The 21833-nt window shown below is 37.0% G+C and overlaps 2 protein-coding genes across 2 annotated transcripts in view; one reads left to right on the top strand and one right to left on the bottom strand.

The window, feature by feature from the left end:
* LOC124423019 (nuclear migration protein nudC) overlaps window positions 1-21833 on the bottom strand; it is a 75902-nt gene that overhangs the window by 41047 nt on the left and 13022 nt on the right. The gene's annotated exons all lie outside the window — the stretch shown is intronic.
* The window catches only part of LOC124423022 (TSC22 domain family protein 1), a 16702-nt gene continuing 11678 nt past the window's right edge, over window positions 16810-21833 (top strand). Inside the window, exon 1 of the mRNA XM_046960244.1 lies at window positions 16810-18730. Coding sequence (XP_046816200.1) covers window positions 18566-18730 — 165 coding nt within the window. The 5' untranslated portion in view covers window positions 16810-18565. The remainder of the gene's footprint in view (window positions 18731-21833) is intronic.

Raw genomic sequence — 21833 nt, 5'->3', positions numbered from 1 at the left:
AAAAAAAAGAAAAAGATAAAGATAAGACAATAAGTAATTATCGCTACAAAATTAAGTTCCGGGTGTGCTTCGAGAAGACACGGCGAACTGGCGACGTTTAACCGGTATATTTGCCAAGATAATAAATCGTCAGAGATGACTGCGAGAAAAATTTCGTCCCATTGGCGTCGCCGAAACTGATTTCGCGTGTTCGCAGATTACCGAAACATGAACGCTAACATATTTTTTTGTCCCCCACCGCTTATTCGATCTCATCATCGAGAAAAAAATATCGTTTCTTTACAATCTCTGCTATTTTTATTCCTTCACGTATCTATCCTCTATCTTTTTCTCACATCTCAATCGTAGTAAAAAACGAATAAGGATATGGATCTTGTCTAATGGATATTTATCTTTCGTCCTGTTTACGTCCTTTCGTCGTTAATTCGCGTGAGATTTCCGATGACTCGACACCGCTTCGAATAAAAATATCTTTTCTTTTTTTCTTATCTTCATTTCTTTCATCCTTTCTTTTTTTTTTTTTTTTTTTTTTTCATCTTTCTTTCGTTGAATATTCGAACAGGTGCAGATAAAGAAATTTTTTAAAGGAATCGAAGAGACGGATGAATCCCGGCGAAGATACGAAGGGAGTGGTAGAGGGGAGGGGGGGGGGCGGGTGGGGGAAGAAAGAGAAGGATGGAACTATGGATTGTGCATGTATACCACCTTTTGCTTTATCGCTTTAAAGCAGACAGGTTTAACTGCAGTTATATTCGTCGTACCGACGAACGTACATACGTGGCACGCATATAAATTGTTAAAGTCATCTCACTGTGAAGTACTTTCAAGTTTCTTCTCTCCTCTTCCTCCTTTTTCTCTATCTCATCCAATCTTTTACTTTTCTTTTTCTTTTCCTTTCGGCGTCTTTGCAAAGAACGAAGTGAATGCGATTCTACGGGATAGCAAGAGAGGATCGGTCGGTCGGTCGGTCGGTCGTACCCGGATCGTACTCACCCGCGCTGCAATTAGACATTTTTGTGGTCTCGAGCAAGTTGGAGAACGAGCGAAGCAAGTGAAGAGAAAGAAAGAGAGAGAGAGAGAGAGAGAGAGAGAGAGAGAGAGAGAGAGAGAGAGAGAGAGAGAGAGAGAGAGAGAGAGAGAGAGAGAGAGAAGATGAAAGAGACGAAGAAGAAGACTCGAGGGACCGGCAAGCAGCTCCGGGATACAAGCGGACAGAGGTTCAGGGTTGGCAATAAGACGGAGATCAAGGCATGTCCTTGCCATAATTTCATGCGCCGATGAAATTTTCGCTCGAATCCTTTCCAACCGGTGCACACCCTTATAAACTTTTTTCTTCTCTCTCTCTCTCTCTCTCTCTCTCTCTCTCTCTCTCTCTCTCTCTCTCTCTCTGTCTTATCCTGAAAGAATTTAATCGACGAAGACACACAAATTTCTACGCTTTTACAAAGATATTTATAAATATTATAACGTGATAAGTGACTGTATTTATATATATGAGAGAGTGAGAGAGAGAGAGAGAGAGAGAGAGAGAGAGAGAGAGAGAGAGAAAGAGAAATGGAAATTTATAATGAAGAATAAACTCGTTTATTCCGATCGTATCTTTCGCTTAACGATTATTAAAGTGTGGCGATTACCATGAGAAGTCCCACGTTCGTACTAATCGTGAGACACTTACACGATTTACATGCCCATGTAAAATACTTACCAACGCGGATAGCCTTTGGCAAAAAAAAAAAAAAAAACAGAGAGAGAAAAAAAAAAGAAAAAATCCAACAAAAAAGCGAGAGAGAGAGAGAGAGAGAGAGAGAGAGAGAGGGAGAGAGAGAGAAAGAAAATCGTGTGTTTCGTGGTGGCGCGAAATAAACCATTCTCGACAAGGACGTGGACTCCGGAGAGGATTACGTTTTAAATGTTGTGTCGCACGTTTCTGTTCGAAGGTCGGACCTCCAAATCGAGACACCCGTCGTCTCTGTCTTTTCTGTCAAAAGGGAAGAAACCTACGATTCTTGCGAAAAGATAAAACGCATTCCAACAATATTTAGGTGTGCATACAACATACACACACATTAAGACGGACACACGCGCGCATAAGTACTTATCGTTCACATACAATATACAGTCTTTTAAACTGATGACCTTTCGATAATAATACGTTTAATAACACCGTTATATCCACATTTAATATTCATCATATTGGTATAATTCGTACTAAATTTTATTCTTTTTTTTTTTTATTTTTTTATTTTTTATTTTTTTACGTAGAACTCTACCTGACCGAAAATTCTAATTATCTCTAATCTTTTAAATCCAATTAAAGTTTTGATCAATTTTAACGGTTCTTTAACGTCTATCAAACCAAGATAGATAGACCATCATATAATTTATAGTGAATGTTCGGTTATGAGTCGAACGTGAGCTCGTATAAACTCACGATAAAGTCGTGATTCTCGAGCACGTGTTAAAAAGAGGAGGAGGAGGAGGAGGAGGAGGAGGAGGAGGAGGAGGAGGGGGTGCGGCGACGGCAGCAGCATGGTGAGGAAGACGAGAGGATTTGATATAAATTGAAATTGAAGAGCGTCTGTACGAAATTATCCTCCATCTACACTTACTCTTCACCCTCCTCCTCCTCCTCCTCCTCCTCCTCCTCCTCCTCCTTCTCTTCATTGCTCCACCTTCTTCTTTATCTTTTTCTTTATTCGATGCCTTTCATGTTCTTACTCGGTGGAATCGAGTTTCACAAAGGATACTGAATGCCTTTGGCCGTGCTTAACAGATGAGAAAAACGGGTTGGTTTGTGCCGACAGAGAGAAGCAGGAGATACTTACAGGAAAGAAGAAAAAAGAAAGAGAAAAAGTGGGGGGAGGGGATGCGGGGGAGAGAAAGAGAGAGATAGAGAGATAGAGAGATAGAGAGAGAGAGAGAGAGAGAAAAAAAGGGGAATATAAAAAGGATAAGAATTCTATGAGTAGCTTTATATTGCTTCACGTTCGTCGCGTAAGCGCGCTCGTTCACCTTGCAACGACGAATTACCCTATCGTCGTTACTCGTCTTTTTCTTCTTCTTCTTTTTTCTCTCTCTCTCTCTTTTTTTCCTTTTTTTCTTTCTCTTTTCTTTTCTTTTTTCTTACTCTTCTAACTCCCTCTTTCGCATTATTCCGACGTGTCTTGTGTTTTCTTCGAACCACTGGGACGAACGATGAATCGCGAATGAGAAGCCGATACGAATCCATAAGGATTTCTTCGTGAGAGAATCATGTAGAGAATTACATTTACTCTCTTTCTTTTTATCTTTCTTTCTTTCTTTCTTTCTTTCTTTCTTTCCTTCTTTCTTTTTTTTCTTTTTTCTTCTTTCTTTCTTTCTCGTAAGGTCAATGAACTCTCGAACGAAGGAGGAAATTATTTTGTAAGAAAAAAAAAAGAAGGGAAAAAAAGAGAGAAAAAGAGAGAGAGGGAGAGAGAGAGAGAGAGAGAGAGAGAGAATTATTATTCCTATATTTCGTATTTCGCGGTCATTGCTCCGTAAATATCGTAGTCAAAATGATAATTCTCCAAAAGTCATGCATAGGAATGAATAGTTAAGTTACTCACTTACATAATTTCGATTACCTATTCCGACCATGGATGAATTACGATATAAATAGAAAAGAAAAGAAAAAGGAAGACGGGAAAAGGAAGAAGAAGAAGAAGAAAAAAAAAAAAAGAAAACAAAGAAGTAAATAAAAATAAATAAATAAATAAATAAATGAAAAAGAAAGAGGATAATAGGGGGAAAAAAAGGAAAGAAAAATATAATCAAAAGATTATATTTACGATGAGAAAGAAAAGACGCGATTGGAATTCACGGCGTACCATCACCCGAAGGTGTTACGCCCGGTTTTCCTTTCTCTCGATCTTTGGCACGCGAATGACCCTCTATCTATCTCTTTCTCTCTCTCTCTCTTTCTTTCTCTCTTTCTCTCTTGAAGCAAAAGGAAAAGAAGAAGAAGATTCACGTTCTTTCGTTCGTCACTAAAGACGAGCCCACCTTAGTCGTAAACACCTAGAATACGATAAATCGATCTTTTCTTTCGAGAAACGATCGAGAAACGATGAATCGTTTGACTTGAAGGGATTGCATAATTTTCTCGGGCGCGAAGATCGAATGCTTCTAATCAAAAGTGAAAAGACGTCGGCGATGAAGAAAACGATGGAAAGAAAAAAAAAAAAAAAAAAGAAAAAAGAAAAAAAGAAAAAAAAGAGAGAGAGAAAAGAAAAAGATGGAATGATTGTGAAATAGCGCACGATCTCGATCGTCTAATTAGACGATCCGCCGCGTAATCGATCGTCCGTCTGCCTTCTTCTTCTTCTTCTTCATCTTCTCATCTTCGTCTTCTCCTTCTTCTTCTTCTTCTTCATCATCTTCGTCTTCTTCTTTTTCGCGCCAGATGCGTCTTAGATAGAAAAGAATGATATTTATCTTCGCTTTCGCGCGAGCTAGAACAAGTGTCGGCTAAGAATTGTCTCCTTTTCCCTTTTTCAAAGAGCTTCGTTAACTCACCGAGATGATTATGATGATGATGATGATGATGATGATGATGATGATGATGATGATGATGATGATGATCATGATGATGATCACGAAGAAGTAGAAGTAAAAGAAGAAGTACCGTACTCGATCGTTTCGTAAGCAGAAGCACATCGTGAGTATTCTTTTAACATCGAGACATTGGAATTTATTTATTAACGCGGAGGAAGAGAAAAAGAAAAAGAAAGGGAAAGAGAGAGAGAGAGAGAGAGAGAAAAAAAATGGACGGAAAAAGAATAACGAGAAAAACTATGATAATGAGACGACGAACTCTTTGTGTTGATTGTCTTGATTTTCTTAGAGGAATTTCATTAGAAATGAACGCAGAAGTATTGTACATGAAAAGTGCATAAACATCTTCCTCGTTATATAAACACTATATTATTATAAAATGACGATATTAATGCAATTTCTGTACTTCCTAATGAGGTTTGTTCTTTTCTTCTTCTTCTTTTTTTTCCTTTTTTCTTTTACAACCAACATAATCGAGTTTAAAAATAATTAACATTAGTCTAGATCCGATAACCGCGTTATTATTCTTTCTATTTATTATACCATAATAATTTCCTGCTTTCCGATCGTTCGAAAATTTACCCACGATAACTATCTCGTAGTCGATAAAATTAATTCTAAACAACGACAAAAAAAAAAAAAAAAAAAAAAAAAAAAAAAAAAAAAAAAAAAAAAAGGAAGGAAAAAGAGTGATCTTTTGCATACTCACGTGAAACCATGAACCTAAGTTTTCTCGTCTAGAATGAAAATGACAATATCGCGATCGCGTGACCGACTCCGCGAAAGGGTGTTCCGTGCGAATGGAAGCTCTTTCGTTTCCACGTAAATACGATCGCGTGTATAATACGGAAGAAATATCTGTACGTACGTACGTACGTATGTACGTATGTACGTATGTACGTACATACGTACACGTTAGACCGACAAAATTTTATATGAGGATAATAACGCGCGAGAGACTTCTTCCTAGAAGAAATTGTAAGTATACCCAAGAAAATTTCTGTCGAGATAAAACAAAATGCATAGATATGTAAATGTCTAAATGGGGAATTCTTTTCTTCTTTTTCTATTTCTATTTCTATTTCTATTTCCTTTTCCTTTTCTTCGACGACCAAAAAGATAATCCTTTCGATTATGCATTCGCCTTTAGACACGTAACGAATGAACATATTTGCTACGTGTCATCGAATAATCTTTTACCTTTCTCTCTCTCTCTCTCTCTCTCTCTCTCTCTCTCTCTCTCTCTCTCTTTCTCTCTCTCACTCTCTCTTTCTCCTTCATTTTCTCTACAACTACACTAGCAACGAAAGTCGTCGTTCTTGAAGTGTTATAACACAACCGGACTCTCAGGAATTTTTACTTTTTGGAATTCGTAATAACCACCCACGTAACATGCGTATCCAACGATTTTGCTGTAGTATTTATATATCTTGAAAGATGCACGGCCGTGAACTTCGATATCCTACGAGAGAGGAAATCCAGAGATTCTACATATGGCACACGTAGCGTATTGGGAATTCCGAATATAAAAGAGAGAAGAACGGGCAAAGGTTGAGGAGATGAGAAAGAAAAAGAAAAAGAAAAACATGAAGAAGAAGAAGAAGAAGAAGAAGTAAAAGAAGAGAAGGAGAGGAAGGAGGAGGAGGAGGAGGAAGAAGAAGAAAAAAATAGCAAACAAGAGAAAAAAAATAGCAAACAAGAGAAAAAAAATTTTTTATACTCCAAAAGAAAGACGATGGATCCGGTCGAACGTAATTTAACCAAAATAGTTTATGACTATCAGGATCTGTATTTAACGGTACCAAATTTCTCGCTAGTTCGTAACCAGGAACCGGATAAATAGATACGGTCAGCAGAATGAGTCTACCTTGGCCGCGAGTGTCCTTGACTACAGATCATTGACTTGGTCAGCAGTACCAAGCGTCTCGTGTAAAAGTACTTAGGAAATCGTTCCGCGAAGGAAAGGTACAAACGAAGGCTAACGATAAATGAGATAAATGGAATTGAACGTCAACTCTGTGCAAAAGAACGTCGTTTTCGAGACGATCCATTTTCGGTGTTCACTGGTAGTAAAATGAAAAGAGAAGAAGAAAAGAACAACAACAACAACAAAAGAAACAAAATAAAATAAAAACAAAAAAAAAAAAAAAGAAGAAAAAAAGAAGAGAAAGAAACTTACGTACAGGATAAATAATAGGTTACTTTTCGTCGGTACTCGAGCCTCAACGAGTTACCTACGTTCGTTTTAACCATTTACAGCGAACCAATCGAATCTACCAAGAAGAAGAAATATAAAAAGATAGAAAAAGAACTAATAAGGACAAACGTTGAATCCCTTTTTCACATATCGCAAAAAACAAAAAATTATAAATAAGTACATATTTATTCTCGTTCGATGAAAGAAAGCAAACAAAGGCCCAATCAAATGATTTCTTTTCTCGTTTATCATAATTCAGAATAAAATAATTCGCGTTGAGTATACTCGCGCGCTTTCTAAATCACAAGTTTTAACGAGTAAGACGTTTCAAGGACCATCGGTAGTTAGACGGACGAGAGCAATGGTTAAGATACTATAGTATCTCGATGATAGTTCGATGATTTCGATGAATCGATCTCTTCTTCTATTCTATTCTTTTCTTTTTTTTTTCTTTTTCTTTTTCTTTTAATCTTTAAAACAAAATGACGAAGTCATTGTCGATCGTCTATAATCATAAGCGAAAGATTATGACGAACGACTATGCTACTAACAGGAACGTGTTTGGTCAAGAAACACATCCGGAAAGAAAGATTTACTGTGAGGAATAATTTAGTCCAGAATGTTGTCATCGTCGTCGTCGTCGTCGTCGTCGTCGTCGTCGTCGTCGTCATCGTCGTTGAAAGCAGACGAGTTTTCTCTCGCCTCTTTCTTCATTTCTCCCTACCCAGAATCTCTTTTAATACGATCACTCTTGGAGACACGCATCGCGTGTAACAAGGTTCTTTAATCAGTACCAATGAGAGAACATTCAGAGGAAGCAATTGAAACTTGTTTGCTCGTTATTATTCTAATTAATATCCTAATTAAAATGAATTTAATCGTAAAATGAATTTCGTCTTTGTCGTGTCAACGAAATCAAAGCTCGAACGTTTAAAATCTCGTCGAACATTTCGTTTCGATATATAGATTGCGATAAATATTTTTAAAACGATCGAACGAGTAAGGAGGAAAAGAAAAAAGAGTAAATAAGTAAGTAAATAAGTGAGTGAGTAAGTGAGTGAGTAAGTGAGTACATAAATATTTACATATATATGTACGTAAATCTATCGATTCGACGAAAAAAGATCAGGATAATTTCTTCGAAAGGAGCAAAGAAAGTAATTAAATGTTAATCGATGACGCCAGACTGCCAGAGAGAGAGAGAGAGAGAGAGAGAGAGAGAGAGAGAGAGAGAGAGAGAATTCCGAGACACTTTACTCATCGAGATCAAACGTAGAGGTAATTATAATTTTGCTATCGAAGGACGTTTAAGTTGAATTACAAGTACAGGCGTCACGATTTATACGGGCTACGTTGGCAACACGTTGGGATCAAACTTATGATATATAAGAGTACAACTTGTAAATCGGTCGTTGTTCGAGTAGTTATCATTAAATACATAGTCTCATCGAGCTAATTATATCTCCTCAATGTTCTTTCACAAAGATTTATCATCGTTGGAAACGGTGAGGACTGCGTTCCATGCACTTTTCCTTTTATCCATTTTCTTTTTTATTGTTTTTTTTTCTCTTTTTTTTTTTTTCTTTTTTCTTATCTCGCACGTCCTACATTAACGATTGTATCGCGAACAAACGCATCGGGACAAATGAATCGGGACAAACGAATCGGGCAACGGGCGGTTCGTTTCATTACGAAAGAATTGCGACGGATCGTGCAACTATTCAATAAGATAGATAATAAAGAAGATACAGAGAGTAATCTCTTCAATCGTACAATATATTATATATATATATATATTTTTTTTTTTTCTCTTTCTAGAATTCGACACTATATCGTGTAAAAAATAATTTAGAAAAAATTGTCGACAGAATCGAATGAAACACTCGTGTTTACAACTCGACAACTTCGAATTACTCGTTTCTCTCGATTCTTTATTTCTCTCTCTCTCTCTCTCTCTCTCTCTCTTTTATTTTATTATCTCCGATCGGATAATAGGAATAATATCGATGGATTAACAAGACGTTGGACAAAAAAAAAAAAAAAATAAGGAAAAAGAAAAAGAAAAAAGAAAAAGGAAAAGAAAAGAATAAACTGGTCTGGTAGATGTCTGTGGGACGATTACGTAAATACTTCCTCGGAACACGTGAAAAGTTAGCGCCAATATTAAATCACGTGTACATAGGTGTTACGAAGGCGCGCCGCCTTCTTCCGATGGCCACTTTCTTTTCGACTTACCTAAGATACAAATCTTGTACATATGCGTGCTTTGCGACACGTAGGAGATAACCAAGTTCTCTTCGAGTTATCCGTAAACAACTCGATCATGATTCTTATTAAGGAAGGAGTTTTATAATTTGACTGAAAACGCATGCCAATAGATCGAGATGATAGAGTGAGTGAAAGAAAAGAAAATTGGAATCATTTTGCATTAGTGCGATGAACGTATTGATTCGTTTCACTCTCTCTCTCTCTCTCTCTCTCTCTCTCTCTCTCTCTCTCTCTCTCTCTCTCTCTCTTTCTTTTTCTCTCATATTTTCTCTTCTCTTTACATGGGAAAAAGAGAGAGAGAGAGAGACAAGAAAAAAAAGAAAGGTTACACGGTCGGAATGTAATAAAATTTGTAATGCAGATATTTTTCAAGAATTTTCCACAAACAAATGACACTCCTTCTTTTCGTCGTTTGGAATTTTCCTGTAAATCCGGATGTCGATGCTAAGAAAAAAAAAAAAAAAAAAAAAAAAAAAAAAAAAAAAAAAAAAAAAAAAAAAAAGAAAAAAAAAAAAAAAAGAAAAAAGAAGAAGAAGAAGAGGAAGATTGTTATAAGTATCGCGTATCTCGTTGTCCTGTTAAGATAAAAAGGAAAAACATCCGTCGTGTTGCTCTACGGCACGTGTATCGATAAGCGTGCTTTAACGTAAAGGCTTAAGTTCTTCTTAAAAGAATTTTAAAAGAAAAAATTGCGAAAGAACGAATGAACCATGAGAAAAATGAGAAATGAAAAAAAAAAAAAAAAGAAAAAGAAAAAGAAAAAAAAAGAGAGAGAGAGAGAGAAAGAAATAGAAAAAGAAAAGTCAGAAAGAATAGAAAATAGAGAGAGAGAGAGAGAGAGAGAGAGAGAGAGAGAGAGAGAGAGAGAGAGAGAGAGAGAGATAAAGGAATGGATTAACGCTTTCGAGAATATATTTCTGGCCCCGGATATCGTTGGCGTAGGAGCTCGACATTTCTCGAGCGAGTAGGTATTTTAACAGCGAAAGCATATCGTAGAGAGAGAAAGAAAGAGAGAGAGAGAGAGAGAGAGAAAGAGAGTGAAAGACTCGAGAATGAGAATGCATTCGCGCCAATCCGGTGTCGAGAAATTATGGCAGCGTTCCGATAGTGGAATGATAAAAAGTCAAACACGAACGATTACGGCAGTACCCAGACCCTACAAAAGAGTTTCTCTCTTTCTCTCTCTCTCTCTCTCTCTCTTTCTCTTTCTCTTTCCTTAGGAAAGTAACGATTACTTTATGTTATCGACTTCCAAATAGGAGCCATAGTGCTAACGACCACGTTGTATAAGTCTTTTCGTTAAACAATAACACGCTAACACTGAAACGTAATTGATTTAAAGAGAGTTATGACATAATCAGTTCTGGAAATGTCGAAAGAGATTATTAGCAATTGTCAATATGCAATTTTCAATAGCCAAATGTAAAATCTTACCTATGCATATATCTACAAATGCATAATTATATATGCAAAGTATGTTTTACAAGCTTCCTCCTTTCTCGAAGGCATCGAAACGTTTCACTATAATTCCTCTAAAGAGATCAATACCGATCATCGTGAAGACCACCGACCACCAACAAACACCGATCATGAGTCAGAGATCACGAAGTCCGGGACGCTAATTATCGGCTTTACCTTGCGAATTCGTTAATTAGTTGTTATAAAGTTACGTCATTACGAGCCGTCGACTTTCTGAAATATAACGTTACCCCTTTCTTTCTTTCTTTCTTTCTTTTTTTCTTTTTAAGAATAAGGAAACACCCGACGTTAAATACCGATAATCGTATCGTTGATTGGTAATTGATCGACAAGATCGACATAGATTGATAAAGAGAGATCGAAATCTTTTGAATATGCTTAGATGCCGTCTGTCGGATTAATCGAATCAAGCTTTTACGTTTTCCAGATTTAACGTTTACTCGAATCATTATGAAATATCAGAGTGGTTGGGCTCGTTTAATGAGGAAACTATAAGATATACAATTTTTCAAAAGGGTCGATAAGGCGAACGGTGAGAACGGTTATATATATATATATATATATACCGGGTGTCTCGAGTTCACGGGCACGGATATGCGCGGTTCTGGGTCGACTAGATAAACGGTCGATCGAATCGGTAACAACGTTGCAATAACGTAATGCAAGAGATCGAGGGAACCGTGTCCGGGTTCGGGTTCTGCTTCCCGCACGAAGACATTCTCGAGCATAGATATTCAACAACACACCATAGAGAACGCATTCACGTAGATATTTGCAAAGGCGGGGTTCGCCGCCTAACTCGATCAATTCGACTGGAATCTCCATCTACATAATTAAATCGCAAAGAACGTAAAACAATTGCATTACTTGCGTCATATTACCTGTTTTAAAAAAAAAGTTCATTTTGAGTATCGGGACTTGAAACGTATCAAAACCCATTGATTCATCTGTCGATCTATAACGATTGATCGATCGATCGATCGATAAAGAGATCCTTTTTTTTTTGGTTTACGTCTATAATTTTTGACGTTTCGTTTAATGACGTCTCACGATCAAATGATTTCGATATCATTAAATCGATAAGAGAACGAGAACAAAATTTTTAACGCGTTTTAATGTTCTCAACAAATTTTCTAAATAGATTATGCCAACATAAACAATGAAATTATTTAACCGATAAAACGATCCTTTCTTACGATTTCTCGATATATATATATATATGTATATATCATTAAAAAATTATTACGCTCGATTATCTGAATGGCATCTTACGTTCGAGCAAAAGGATATCCGTGTTTATTAATTATTATTCCGATCTTGTTCTCTCGTTCATAGAATTATATGTTTCGAACCTTTCAATGGGGACGATCATCGCGTTGAGCATTAAACGCGTTCCTTATCTTTCTTCCTATCGTTTTTAAATTCAACCAGTAATATTTTGTTATCGGTTAAATCAGTCTTGAATTTGTTTTAACGTATGAAAGATTATTACGTTGAGCCAAGCATTAATAATTATATATATATATATATATTTCGTCATCAACGTAGACCATAAAAGAAAATTTTCCGATTTTTATCAGACATCTTTCTTTCGCGAGATAACAATATTATTTAATATACTGATTCCACCTATCGACAATCTAATTTCTCATGACAAAAGATATAATAATTTGTTCTTAGGATTAAAATAAACAAGCAATGGAATTACGATCTTATATTTTTGACCGAGACGATATATCACCAGATAGGAAGATCTTTGGTACAATGATACTACAATGAACGTCCGATAGGAGAATCATGAATATGCAAAGAGCCACTCTCGTCCCTGAGCTCTGCAACGTGCATCTTCGTTGGGTCACTATCTGCATAATCCCTCAACGAGCAAAGCGAGTTCAGGATGGACCGAACATGTCTAGTCATCCTTCGTCTATCTCTATCTTTATCTTTATCTCTATCTCTAACTCTATCTCTCTCTTGAACGTGGACCAAAGCTGATAATGTACATACACACATACACACACTCTTATCATCCAGCATTCGCACGATTCTAATTCTTTGAAATATTATCTCGAATGAATGGATCGATACATACAATTCTCTAAAATATTTCAATAATGACGTCAGTTAAATCGAGAACAATTTCTTCCTTTCAACTTTTTCTTTCTTTCTTCCTTTTTCTTTTTCTTTTTTTCTTTTTTTTTTTTTTTTTTTAAATGATTGATAGCATTAAACATTATAAGATAAATAAAAATTAAAAGGCGCGATTCACTGATTACCTATACGCTCGTGGCGTTAAACAATCGCCAGCAGGATGTAAGAAGGTGAGAAACAGGTAGATGGACGCGTAATTAATTTTAACGGAGCGAAGGTTCGCACGGCCACCCGATGGGCAGTAAATGAAATAAATTCCGAAGAAGACGAGGAAAAGAGAAGGACAAAAACGTTCTCTCTGTCTCTCTCTCTCTCTCTCTCTCTCTCTCTCTCTCTCTCTCTCTCTCTCTCTCTCTCTCTCTATCTTTGTTTTTCTCTCAGGAATACAAATAATGAGAGAAACAGAGAAAGAGATTGAAAGGAGCACCAGAGAGCCAATCCCTTTTAACCTTGCTCGCGATCGGAAACGATCGATATTACCATTGAACGTTCGACTTTTTCTTTCTTCTTTTTTTTTTCCCTTTTTTTTCTTTTTTTTTCTTTTTTTCTTTTTTTTTGTCTTTTATTGGCCGCGTGTGCTCGCTCGCACGCACGCACAAACTCACGCACGTATGTAAGCGAAGCACGTATCGAAGGCTTGAGCGCGACATGGATCAGGAAGCTGTCGAAAGTGTTGACCTTGCTCCATCGAAAGAGACGGAATAGAGAGCGCCGAAAGATTGAATAAAGGAAAAAGAAAGAGAGACAATGACGTATGACACGGGTAAGGATCTTGAAAGGGATCTGGATCCCTAACTCTTTACTTCCGCCTAACGGCTTGAAATTCTTTGGTTCAGCTTGTCAAGTCTGAAGTGACTTCGTGAAAACGTATAACATATAAAGTATATACATATATATGTGTGTGTGTGTGTGTGTGTGTGTGTATATATGTATGCAGGTAATTTCATAGGTAATTTTTTTTTTTTTTTTTTAGACGAATAACATGATTCGAACGTTGCACTTGAAATTTAATCGCATCTTTACACGTCATATCGATTTCCATTTAACGGGGATATTCGAATTGATCGATCAATCCGATTATAAAGTAGAAAGGATAATAAATTTTGATCGGCCATAAAAGAAACGACGATTTCTACGTTACATTACGACAATGTATTTTCTCTCCTTAGCGAAAAATAAAAGTGAACTTGAAAACAAAGACGCTTTATTTATCTCTAAGAGAATTGTATAATTCTACAATATAAATTTGCATTCGATAAAATGACGAAGAAGAAGCTAATCGATTGATTATCTCTACATTCGTTCATTCGTTCCATGAAAATTGTCACGCGATCGTAAAAATACGTTTCTACGATGTATCTTCTCTCTCGTTTTCTTTCAATCGTCCCTCGTAATTATCCCGATAAGTATATTCAAGCAAAAGGTATGCAAAGAGTTTCCAATCGAAGGATCGAAGGATCGATCGATCGATTCTTAACCTCGATTGATTGAAAACTATCGAACGAACGATGCCACAACATGTGTCCTTCGTGTATTACGTAAAACCAATGCTTATTTAGTATTTTAACTTGCGAAAAATTCGTCACGAATTTCGTGGAATCGTGGGACTCGTAAGTTTACGAAGGTCGTATTTCGTAGCAAAGAGAAAAAAAGAAAAGAAAAAAAAAAAAGAAAAAAAGAAAAAGAAAAAGAAAAAAGGAGGAATAGGACACGCACGTATTATCGTTCAAAAGTGTAAATTCCGCGAGAACGGAGAGACGTGCGTGCGGAGTCTACGTGCGGAGAGATCGGTGTGCCTTCGAAAAGAGCCACGTAATTTCTTGGCTTGAGGAAACTGGAGGTCGAGGAGGAAGAAGGAGAAGGAGGAGAAGATGGAGGTGGAGGAGGTGGAAGTGAGTATAGAAAGAAAAAGATATATAGAGAGAGAGAACTACTTAACGTCGTGTTAGCAATCGAGATCGTTTCGCGAGATTCGCGACCTCGCGACTACTCTCGCTAGGTAGCTGCCTGTTCAGAGGTGCTATTTAAACGAACGCAAACGATGACGACTTGACTCGTTACAGGAAGGAAGCCGTCAAAGTCCTTGCCCGAAATAGAGCGATCTCGAGCACGGTTTATCGCCTGTGATCGGAATATATAATTCTTTCTTCTTATTCTCCACCTCGTTATCGTCGTATATCGTTGTTGAGGAACGATGCCTCAGGAGGAATAGTCGAGTTCTAACGAGCACGCTTACGCCTTCCGCGTCCTCGGCATCAAAAAGATCCGGGGGAAAAAGAAGAAGAAGAAAAAAAAAAAGAAAAAAGGAAAAAAAAAGAAAAAGAAGAAAAAAGATCATTGCAGTGACTCAGAGGATCGATCGAAGTCGTGTGATTCTCCCCTCGTCTCATTGGTGTGAATTACAGATGCGTGACGCATCGATTACGTCTTGCCGAGAGAGAGAGAGAAAGAGAAAGAGAGAGAAAGAGAGAATGAGGGAAAAAAAGAGAGGGAGAGAGAAACCGACTAATGATTTTTAGGGAGTACCATGGTGTAATTGGTGACTCGTGATTGGATTTCTTGGGCTTTACATTTCGTCGAAAATCTCAAGGTTACAAAATTGGCCGAGGAAACGAACGAAATGCCGACTATTTACTCGAAAGCAATATACATTTTTCTTTTTTTTCCAACAGCCACGCATTTCGTGACGCGAAGAGGATGTTATCTTCTGAGCTGACGTAGGAAAAATCGAGGACAAAATGTAATTCGTAAATTTCGATGATAAGTAAATTATTCCTTTCCCGTTCCATTTTTGTATTATTTCGTCTTAAATAATATCATCCATGGATTTTCGCTCGCGTAAAGAAATAAACTTGTACTTTGATTGATCCGTATCGATACCTAGACGGAATTCGATATATGCGAAATAATATTCTACAGATCGAACATAGTACACGCGATTCATCCACGACAGCATTCTATCATGACCCGGATTTCACGTCATGAATTCTGTCGTAACGGGACATTAGACGGTTATACGATTGCTACGGAATTACCTTTGCACGGGAATCTCTATCCTCCCACGCGAATACCGCCTAGTTGCACCAAGAATTATGAAATATCGACGATGCTCGGCCAATCGGGGCTTTCATGTTAGTTAGCCACATTCGTGTAGTTCAAAATGATTATGACAGATCCTGGCCGAAAGTACGTACAACAAAAAAAAACACACACACACACATATATATATATACGCACGCACGCACGCAAAAAAAAATTCTAACTCGATAAAAAATGAAGAAGAACATGGAAAACATATTGAAAGGAAATTACAGGGATTTGTTTTGCACTCTATCACGAATGGGATTACCTACGCGTGTTTGCATGAAAAAAGACAGAACAGGTTTCCAATGAGAAGCTATACAATAGCTCTTTCCTCGTTTTGGTCATCCCGTAGACCTCTTATAATCCATGTTGTAGAGAAGCAAAGAACTCGCTCGAGGTTGTTACTGTCGTCCAGACATGGCCGATATACGAGCCGCAGAAAGATGAGACAAGCGAGTCATGGCGATCGGCGTACGAAGAAATTAAAATAAGATCGCGGTGAGTACGAGATATAAAAGCGGTTTCTTTAATAAAGCGACATAAATCCGGTAGCACGAAAAGAAAAGATAAGAATAATCTTGTCGACTTCAAGAACAAAGGATAAAGGGGTATTGTTAAAAGTAGATATAAACTTCTTCGAAACGGAGATTTCGAAGTCGGAGATTCTTTTCGTTCGAACGAAATAGCAATATATCTTTTGTCGAACGGATACCTATAATCATTAGAAGAAAAAGAATTTAAAATAATAATAATAATAATAATAATAAAAAGAAGAAAGGCCAACGTGGAAAGGACTAAATGAAAAATAGAAATATATAATATGATGATCTCATTGGTTAGAATGATCTTGTCCGATCGAGATAATATAACAAGATAAATGAAAATACAAAAATGATAGACAGACGAAATTTATACTACAATATATTACAAAAAAAAAAAAACAAAAAAAAAAAAAAAAACAGAAGCAAGACCCTTGTCATCGAAATATTCATATACTTCTTTAAAATCGAATGTCATATAGAAATTCACGAAAAAAAAAAAGAAAAGAAAAGAAAAAAAAAAAAAAAAAAGAAACCAGTCTTTCGAGCACTAAACAATACATATTGAAAAATATTTCGAACTAATATCGAAATGATTAACGTAAGAAAACGATTACGCGTTAACTATTACGTGTCAAATTGGGAACTCAATGATCTCGTTCGAGTTTATTCAGTCGAGACCAATAAGTTCATAACGAGTAAATAATAAAATCAAAAGTAACAGGTAATAAGGCCTAGTTATCTATTTACGAATGAGTAAATAATAAGAGAAAAAAAAGCGAAATGGAGACAGAAAGACAGACAGGCAGAGGAAAAGAGAGAGAGAGAGAGAGAGAGAAAAGATAGGAAAAGGAAACAAAAAGAAAAGAAAAAGAAAAGGAAATGAAAAATGGAAAAATCGATTGGGTATCGGTTGTCAAGCGAAGCAGGGAGAGCTAGGGCATGAACGTAGACCCTTCTACCTCTCTCCCTCTCCTTCTCTCTCTCTCTCTCTCTCGTCCTCCTCCTGTCGATCGTCCTTGCGTTTAGAGCCGAGCAGTACACACACACACACACGCAATCGGTGACTCTCTTTCCATCTTAACATGCCGTTTTGCGTGCGAGTATGCGTGTCTGGTGATGAGGAGGAGGAGAAGAAGGAGGAAAAGGAGGAAAGAGGAGGTAAAGGAGGAGGAGGAGGAGGAGGAGGAGGAGGAGAAAGAGGAAGAAAAAAAGATCGATCCTCTCGGCCGTGGTGGAACTGCCCGTGTGTAGGATCGACGTGCCGTGAGCGAACTCGCGGAGCGAGACCGCGAAGTATAGAGTGGGAGATACGAAGGTATAAAACCGATCTGGTGGTCTCCTGCCAGCCAGTCCAAAGGCCAGATGCGACGGCGGCTCTAGTCGCACGCGTGCGAGAGAGACGATCACGAAACGGCGTGCGGAACTCATATATATACATATATAAATATATATATATACATATATATATATATATATATATATATCTGTTTATCTATCTATATATAGAAACACACGGATATATATATATATATATAGATATATATATATATAGATATAAAAAGAAAAAAAGATTCGCACGTGATTCGAACGCTAGGATCAACAACCCCCGCCCCCTTCAAAACTTTATCCTCTTTTGCATTTTTCTTTCGTGAATCCGTGCACGATTTTCTAAAAAGAAACAAAGGAGAGAAACAAAAAGGGAAATCGTAAAAAAGAAAAACAAAAAATTAAAAAAAAGAAAAAAAAAAAAAAGCATCCGAAAAGATAAACCCAAGCCAAGGAGGAACTCACCTGTTGATATTCTACGTAGAAACACGCAAGTAGAGAGAAAGGAATAGGACTCGTTTGTTCTGCTCTCAGCTCGTATTATAACCGAGGGAGAGAAAGGACGTACCGGCAGATATTATCTTATCTGTTACTCTAATACGAGGTCAAAGTTCCTATATTCTTGCGAAGGGTTCTAAACTTAAGAATCAGGCGATTGGTTAAAGAAAGAAAGAAAGTAAGAAAGAGAGAGAGAGAGAGAGAGAGAGAGAGAGAGAGAGAGAGAAAGATAGGATAGTCGTCACGAAGCACGTGATAAATTTTTCGAAGATGATCTTTGTGGGGTTTCTTGTGGAATCCATGATAAATTAAAGGAACAAGAAAAGAAATAGAGAAATAGAGAGAGAGAGAGAGAGAGAAATATTATAAATAAAAAATAATTGAAACTTGGAAGAGAGCAGCATCTAAATAAGACAATAATATTCGATCGATCGAAGCTAAACGAATGATGAAGATCATCGAAGAGTCAACGACCTTTACTAATAACGAACAGGAGAAGAGTGTTCTGTCCAATTGTTTTCACGAGGAATCGACACCCCACGGCATGTCAGGGATTCAAATAAACGTCGAAGAGGCATCTAACGATGGACAAAAGGACGTTGTTAGACACGTAAGTTTAAAGAACATTTATGTTCTTATCAATACTACGTTATTTACCAACTGATTCTCAACAATCAAATATGTATCTTCGTTCTATTTGTCATAGTTCTTTTCTCTTTATCTTTTCTTATCTTAAACGATAAGCATAGCGAGATCCTGAATGGATTCCTAATCGCGTCGCGGAAATAACGCGGATCTTCTCTTCCTCGTTTTCCCCTTAATAAAAGTTCATTCTTCTCTCCTCTCGTCTATCTCGGCTTTCTATTTCATTATTTTCACTATAGTCCATATCAATCGACTCTCGAGGATTAAAAGATTTAATCGGGAAGTGTCTCTAAACGAAAAAAAGATAATATGTATGCGTGTACGTGCGTACGTGAATGTGTGTGTGTGTGTGTGTATGTGTGAAAGAGGGAAAAAGAGAGAGAGAGAGAGAGAGAGAGAAATAGCAAGATTACACAAGCAATAATACTACGGTAATATGAAGTACCAGCAACTTTAATTCCGGAGCAATGACCAATGAAAATAGTATGACTTAACGATATGTGACAAATTATTACTTTATCGGCAATTTTACTAAAGATTATAAATAGAAAGAAAGAAGGAAAGAAAGAAAAAATGAGAGAGAGAGAGAGAGAGAGAGAGAGAAAGTAGGATTTAGAAGTTAGAGACTGTAGAATTAGTTTTTTTCTTAATTTCTTATTCATAGATATAAATAATTTATAAGTACGATGCACGAATGTGCATTGAGGAAAAGCGTAATGCAAATACTATTTAATATAATTCCTTTTATAATCTGATAAAAATTCTCAGTTAAGTTCATGGACATGAGAGAACGTTACGCTATAGCGTGAATGTGAATACTCGATGAACCTGACACTTGCCGTAGTTTTATGTAATGCAAAAAAAAAAAAAGAAAAAAGAAAAAAAGGGAGAGAGAGAGAGAGAGAGAGAGAAAAGTAAAAAGTTAGGAAACGAAGAGAATGAAATGAATAAAAAGAGACAACGAGAGAAAAAGGAAACAAAAAAAAGGAAAAAAAAAAAAAAGAAAAATCGCGCTGAAAAGTAACGTAACACGTTGCATCGGTGTTAATTATTAACTCACGAGAGTAACGTTTGTGAAAGTACGAGAGAAGAATACGACGCGTAAAAATTCAGTTTGACCAAGTGGAAAATTTTTTTTCAACGGTAACATATCTTCAGCAACGTCAGAAGAAGTCAGGGTCGAAAATATGGGGGTAGATAGATAAAAGAAACGCGTAAATACTTATTTCATTCTGATGTCATAAATTATTATCGTTTAATGTTGAGGTTAACGCGTATCTACCGAGTTAATTCTACTTACATCAGCGTAACTTAATTAATCATCCTGGATCGGCAACATTCTCTCTTACTTGAACGGTGGCAGGCAAGCCAGTACAAAGTACCGTTAACTATGCCACGTAGAAAGATACTTAATTGGTCTAACGTTTTCTGCATAATCGTGTATCTTTTATCAAAGATCATCTATCGACCCTTGTTATTGCGCGCGTTGCACGAAACAGAAAAAAAAAGAGAGAGAGGAAGAGAGAAAATAAGATCGCATGAGAAAGTAATGATAAGTTAAGATTGTTAAATCTCGTAAGAAAATAATATCAAAGGACTTTGGGGATTCTGAGAGTCGACGATCGATATACGCGATATTTATGAGATATCTACGAACGTGACTTATACCAACCAGAAGACTCGAAACTCGAAACGTACTCGAATGAAGGCGGTGACCAAACACCTATAGCTCGTTTACTTGACTCGCGCACGAGTTCCATAATTCTCGTCGTTTCAACGTTTACAGTTCGCCAGTAGGAATAATATCCGAGATAATAAACCTCGAGGGTCTTTCCTTGCCCCTGGCAAGTTGTAGACTCCTTGATCGATATCTCACGCTTGAGATTAATTTATGGCCTCGGGTAATTTAAAAGAGGCGTGTTGAATGTCCTTAGAAATTTGCATCTCCTTGAGCACGTCCAAATGACGTTTAAATACGTTTAAAATACCATCGAAGTATAATATTTCCATGGAATTTATAATAGTCTTAATACAATTTCTTTGATTCGGCGCCTATAACACGATCTATCCTCATTTTCTTCGTCTAGTGAATAAGACGTAAATTTCGAGAGAACGACAGATAGATATTCGATCGATCGATCGATCGATTGTCAGGATCCATGTCCGAACGTATCGTACGAAGATATCTCGTAATATTCGATCGTAACACGCTCGAAAGTGGACGGATACGTAGAATGAAAGACGGCAGGTTAGAAGGTCGTGGTATCGATCATTCGTATGACAAAAGATCGACAAGGGATCTCTTTCAGGGAACGGACATATATTCGGTAGCCATAAACTTCGACTGTATGATATCATTATTGTTGGTACCACTTAAAAACTTATCGTATTTTTAGTTAACGAAAGATCGATTATTATCGAATCTTTTGATTTCTTAATCCTGAAAAAAGTAATACCCATAAACGCGTTCTTCGAACATGGATTAGCGATGAAAAAAACGAGAGAGAGAGAGAGAGAGAGAGAGAAAAACAAAGTCTTCCTGAGCTAACATTGACTCGTAAATCACCTCGAACAATTTAATTAGCATTGGAAATTCTCATCTGTCTATCGACGGGACAGAAAGAAAGAAAGAAAAAAAAAAAAAAAAGATAGATGGAGAGAAAAAAAAGAAAAGTAACAAAAAGAAAACGGGGGAGGGGGCGGATGAAAGGAAAAAAAAAAAAAAAAAAAAGAGACATATAATATTTTTGTACCTAATAAAGTATATTTCCGTCGATCTAAAGGACGGATTACAAGATGATAAACTCGAGAAGCCATTGACCTTAAAAAGAATGCGACTGAGATCCGTTCTAACGGCGTTTACATCGACGTTATTCCGTGGGATTTCACTTTGCTCACGATCCATTAGCGTTAGGAGTTCTCCTCTCGTCTCGTAGCCATGTTGCCGATTCGCTTGTATATCTTGAACGAAATTATCTACCGGTTGTGGAGCCTACCATATGTCACGTTACGTTACCAGTTAGGAAAGCCCCAATAAGATTAACATCCGCTTGCTGAGAGAGAGAGAG

Source organism: Vespa crabro, chromosome 3, assembly GCF_910589235.1.
Source record: "Vespa crabro chromosome 3, iyVesCrab1.2, whole genome shotgun sequence".
NCBI lineage: Eukaryota > Metazoa > Arthropoda > Insecta > Hymenoptera > Vespidae > Vespa > Vespa crabro.
The sequence above is the reverse complement of the archived record's forward strand: the minus strand, read 5'-3'. Positions and strand labels throughout refer to the sequence as shown.